The sequence below is a fragment of the Mytilus edulis genome, chromosome 5, assembly GCF_963676685.1.
Source record: "Mytilus edulis chromosome 5, xbMytEdul2.2, whole genome shotgun sequence".
Lineage (NCBI taxonomy): Eukaryota > Metazoa > Mollusca > Bivalvia > Mytilida > Mytilidae > Mytilus > Mytilus edulis.
The window spans coordinates 3,844,529-3,850,541 of NC_092348.1; the positions used below are offsets into that span (position 1 = coordinate 3,844,529).

General features: G+C 29.6%; 1 protein-coding gene across 32 annotated transcripts in view; it reads left to right on the plus strand.

The window, feature by feature from the left end:
• The window catches only part of LOC139522788 (FH1/FH2 domain-containing protein 3-like), an 83,794-nt gene extending 78,447 nt beyond the window's left edge, over positions 1-5,347 (plus strand). For 25 of the 32 annotated variants that reach the window (XM_071316326.1, XM_071316334.1, XM_071316325.1 and 22 more), the window contains one exon: positions 3,055-5,347. In XM_071316326.1, the coding sequence (XP_071172427.1) occupies positions 3,055-3,128 (74 nt within the window). In that variant the 3' untranslated portion in view covers positions 3,129-5,347. Of the gene's footprint in view, positions 1-1,027; positions 1,057-3,054 lie in introns of all 32 variants that reach the window. The other 7 variants (XM_071316316.1, XM_071316314.1, XM_071316331.1 and 4 more) reach the window with 2 other exon arrangements.
• The last annotated feature ends 666 nt before the right edge of the window (positions 5,348-6,013 follow it).

Here is a 6,013-nt window from a genome sequence, read left to right on the forward strand (position 1 = left end):
TGTTTATTATTCAACAGAATTGAGAAGTAACTGGTATGTGTTTTCAAAGTGTATTTGTCAAGCTTTTATCAGAGACAATAACATGTAAAGTTGTATAAATTGTATGCATGGGAAGTTCGTGCAGTAGTGTTGCATGACGATAGATTACATTGTGTTTTAAGGTTATTGTTTTTAAACTTTTATCTGATTATATGGACCAAAAAGTAAATTCAATTAAAAACGTCTGATCCATTCCAGAAAAAGTCCTGATATTATACTCTGTTTACCTGGTATCTTATGTATGTATAAAGTAGCAAAGGTATTTACACTGGTTCCTGGTTTAGATGTACCATCAAGCTTTTGAAGAAGTTTGTCTTCATGTCATTGATATACGATTGCTGTGTCTATCATGTTTAACAACTATTCATCGAGGAAATCAGGGTTTGAAATAGCATCATATTTTCTAATATCAAAAATAAAAAGTAAGAAAAATTGTGCTGTGGAGCATCTTGAACTTGCAAGGAGGTTAGAGCTTTCTTATAGAACTCACTGTGGCAAAAGAAAAGCAGGAAAAGCATTGTTTCTGGTGTCTGTAGGGATTTTGTGTACTGAATTAATAGACTGTGATCATTGTCATAAGACAGACTGCGTTCAAACTGCCTGTAACATACAGGAAAAGAAGAATTTGAATACATAAATGTTGTGTAATATCAGATTTTTTCTATTTAAAAACTTACTTTTATTTCAGAAAAAATGTTATTAGTGAGGTTTCAAATTAATTTGCTTCCATACATTGGTTAACAAGTATTCACTTTCAGTCGCACACAACTATATCATTTAGTTAGATATATACCTAATACTATCTTGAGGTTTGATATCATTTAGTTTCTACACGTTGATCTAACTATTATCTTGTGGTTGGGGTAATATTTATTTGATATTGACCTGTGTTCAGGGTAATATTTATTTAATATTGACCTGAGTGTAATATTTAGTTATTATAGCACTATTGACCTTGCTTTAAAGTCACTATTTGATTATGTTTCAGTTCGGGATAGTGACACTGATCATTATTAGGTAACCAGAAACTGCTCATTGTTTGTTAGACAATTTTTATTTGAATGTTTTTTTTTGCCACTTTTTATTTTCCCCTCAGTGTATGTTGATTGTGAACCACAGATCTCACTAATGCCCCAAAACACATGTGTTGGTTGTTGTACACATCTTAACAATAATTCTTCCCATTTGATTTCATTTTTTGTTTATTGAAATATAATTCTTTTGTTAAGCATGAAGTTTCTTTTTGACCGTTATTTTGTCATGTAATTTTTATTAGTATACTAAACAATAAAAAACATTAAAACATTTCTAGTTCAAATGAGAAAATTAAACTACGGGGAAATCATTTTGTTGTTTTTGTAGACAGCACTTGTATTATTAGAAGGGAGTTCTATATTTGCATACACTGGCTTTGACTTTTAGCTAGAGATGTTTATGAAATTAAAAACTAAGTATTTAATCCAACATATATTCAAATGCTTAGTCTTTAAGCAAAATGGACAGATAATTTCTCTGTAGACACAAAGTCACATAAATTTCTGCTTTACTTGGCAATTATCTCGAAACTTCTTATATCAAAATCTAGTCAAAAGTTAGTTTGTATTAAGACGATTGGGTGTTTTTATATGTAAATTTAAGTAAATCATATTTGGAAAAGATAAAAGAAGTTTTGAGATGATCTCTGAGATTTGTTGTGTTGCACAATCACAAGTTAACTAACATGTCCATTTTGCTTATCACAGTTTGGCAAGATATTGTTTTTTTGCATAATTAAAAATTATAAGGAAATATGTATTCAAATAATTGTTGGATTAAATGCAGTTGAAAAGTAAAACAGTGGCTTGTATACAGAGTATTTGTAAAAACTGAAGAAATTGGTTTCATTGAACTGTGTTCATTCTTTGTGTTACTGATTTGTCAGTAGAGAAGGGAAAGATTTTACTCTTGCATCTAAATGTCTTATTAATAGCTAGTAGCTTTTACAGATAATTAACAGGTTAATGACCATCACATTTAATGAGTCAGAGATGAGATTGGATCTAAGTGCTTTGTCCATGTAACTGTTTAAAATCATGACAACTGAGCTTCATTATGCATCTGTGATGCTTTCGTAACATGCACAAGTCGTTAGTGTCTGTCTATGTGAAATGTCTGTTGTCAGTTCAGTGTATGTTGCAGTAAGAAGGCTTAATGTCCCTCCCTTAGTAATGTATATGCTGTCGTGAAAGCTGGCCTACCCTCTGTAATAAATGTTTGTCAGCAGTCCCTGTTAAATCTATGTTGCTTGAAAGAAATCTATTAATAAACCTTAAGGTGATTTCCTTCATTTTACTCTTGAAGTATATTGGAATAGATATTATATACTGCCAAGTCTGGTTCAAATTGTTACCAAAATGATTTCAAACCAAGCAATTTTAAAAGGCATGAAGTTAGCATGTAATTATGTTAAATTAGTTATTAACTCGTATGAAGTTGTAATATTGTATTGCATGGAAATATTAAGAATTTTTTATGCATTTTAATTAAAGAGGGAATTCTTTTTGAAAAACAAGAGGGTGTGGTTGGCAATAACATTAAAAAGGGAAATGATGTGAGCTGGTAAAGTAGAGTTTAGAAAAGCATTGAATATTACATTAAAGTAGACATTACATGTTCTGCAATTAACAGCTTAGGCATTTTAACCAATTTTATAGATAGGTTGCACTGTATGAAAAGATTGAATAATTTCAAATATGACACAAAATATATTCTCATATAAATTGATCCATTTAGGAAATTAATTTTTCTTAGAAAATGTAACGTTTAATGTGTTAAATACTAACAAATATAGATTTGTGTGGACGTTTAAAATCCTTTGTTGATTGATAGGACTAGGAATCTAGATTTATGTTTAGACCAGTATTGTCCATCTATTTATCATGTTTTCGTACATTTATGTGCATATATTCGAAGAAAAAAAGTAAAACCTGAAATTTTGTAGCCAAATAGAAAGTAATAATTTTCTTCCATTTGCAGTGAGAAGGACACTGAAAGGAGAAATGACAGCCGAAGAATGGGAAACTGTGGCTTCGTATTCAGATGCTGTCTAAGGAAAAGAGATACAGACCGTGGTGGAGGAGGAAGAGAATGAAGCTAGCTCTGTCTCATTGCTGTCATGGCAACCTGATGCAATATGTTCACAAATGACTACATCAGTCTTTCAGATAACAATGTCCCCATATAATCATCCATAGTCCATAATCCCATGACATATAATGTCCACTCATTTGCATATTCATGAGATTACGTCTTTTGCAACTGCTGAAAAATTTAAGTTATAAAATGCAATTTTGTTGCTCTATTGTAGTTTTAGATATTAAAGTTTGGAGTACTCTTTATTTAGGGAAACATGTGATATGAATATTGTAAGGATTAAATTTATACCTTTTATTTCCTGCAAAATATAGGAAAAAGATATTTAAAGCAGGGTATATCTTAAAATATAATTTTTTTTTAAAGAAATTAATTATAAAGAAAAGAAATCCTATATTGAAAAAAAAAACAACACTGTTTCAGATTGGTGCACAAGATAAATCCAAAAATGATCAACCTAACTGTACCAAAAGGTTTATGGCAAAGGAGTAGAATTTTACATATAGATCCTTACTTACAATTGACAATTATTATAATTAGATTGTTAACGGAAGATCGAATATTTGAAGTTTCTTTAAGGCTGGCACTTAAAAATAGAAACAAACATATATAGCAAAGTAAAATTATTTTAAAAGTGTGTGTTGATGTTGTAACTTATAAATTGAACATAATGATTATTAACTTATACAAAAAAAAATATTTAGTGCTTTAATTATAGAATGTACAGTTGCTGTAAAAAATGTTAAGAACTTTTAATGTTATATTTTATGTGTTCTATTTGTATGTACTCTTTTAATACATTTTGGTTATATAAATTACTAACAGTCCAGTGTAGTAATTAGCCAAATTAATAAGCTTAATGTTCTTGTGTGGTCAAAACTGATGGTTTTAATAAAAGTCTGTTGGAATAGGCCATCCCATCAATAGCTCTGTCGATAACGAACTGGGAGTATGTGAAGTCACTTATCAAGGCTCAAATGAAACAGTTTTGTCCAAATAGGCCATTCAATCAAGCCAACATGTCTTCCTAATAGAAATCTGTGATAGTTAAATGTTTACTGCTTGTTTAGTATTTTAAACAAATTATTTTTAGTGAGATGAGATTTTGGAATTCTGTTTTTATAAATGTTACAGAATGAATTTTATTTTAATTAATATACTGTTAATTGATGTTTTAGAAGAAATATATTAGCAGATTTTTTGCTTAAATAAAAGAACAAAATATATTAAAAATATGAAAAAAAGTTATAAATGCCATTAATAATTCATACATTTATAAAAATATGAGATATACTGTGTATGAAACAGATTTCTTTATTTAAAAAATGAACTTGAAAAAAGTTGGGCCAAAATAAAGTTTTTAGAAAAATTAAATAGTTTAAGAATTCAATTAAAAGTTAATATCTTGCCAGAAATTCATCGCCACCATGGGATAGGGAATTAATTTGTTTATGGTGATTGTTGCAATATATTGTGGAGTTGGTGTATAAAACTAAATGTTTTAATATTTTTACTTGTTAGTTGTTTTTTATTTGTCTCATTTCCATTCTGCACTGTTTTGTTTTTTACATGTACATTTTTGAGAAGTTTTTAATTTATTTTTGTTTGTTTTACATAGAAACATGCTTTCAGTATTACTCATGGGAGATAACTCATTTTTAGCAGGGAGGTAACTCTTTGTTAGAAGGAAAATAACTCTGACAATCCATGGTCAACAGGGTTTTACGTAGAATGTGTTCAAATGTGTATAAGAATTGAATATGCAGGTTATCTAAATTGAAGTAAATATTAAAAATAATAATCTTTGATGATATAGAGATGATTAATTGGCAAATTTATACTACACAATAAGTTAATTATAAATGAGATACGATGTATTATAATTTGAATGATAAGCATGTATCTCGTAGTCTTTCAGTTTGATGTTTAAATCGTCATTCGTTTTTAAGGAGGTAAATCCAGATACAATTTGTTTACATGGCATTTAAAGAGTTGTCTCCACTTTGTCATTAAAACCTAGTCAAGCCACAATCCATGACATTTGTACATTTAACATATCATTTCTGACGGAGTGTAACAGTGTGGCTCTATTTGCTAAAAATCCTGCCATATTTTTGTGAATTACATCATTTTTTTTATAACAATATGGAAAATAGAATAAAATTTTTCTATAGAATTTGTTTTTGTTTTATTTTATACAACCACAAAGATAATGATAAACCAACAGATTACATGAAATCTCACTTTGCCAAGTTTTGACTTATCTGAATTTAACATGGACTGGTCTTTAGCAACATAAGGGCATTACTTTCATGATCAATGCTGAAAAACGTTATGAAAGGAGATGTAGGGTACACATCAATGAGTATATATAAGAAGATGTGGTATGAGTGCCAATGAGACCAAACTCCACCCAAGTCACAATTTATAAAAGTAAATTATAGGTCTTAGTACGGACTTCAACATGAAGCCTTGGCTCACACCGAACAGCAAGCTATAAAGGGCCCCAATAATTACAAGTGTCAAACCATTCAAATGAAAAAACAAGTCTAATTTACATAAAAAAACGAGAAACACTTATGAACCACATCAACAAATAACTACTGAACATCAGAATAGATTCCTGACAAAGGAAAAACATCACTTAGTGACATCTAGAAGGCAATATGAAGCATGTTGGGCTCTAACTATCTAACCATCTAACAAAATAACCATCAAGACTGTTGTAAGCAACTATTGGTTGCAGTACAGCTTCAACAATGAGCAAAACATTACACTTTATCATGTTCTAAAAGGCCTGGACATGTCAAATGTAAAACAATTCAAACAACAAAACTAAGAC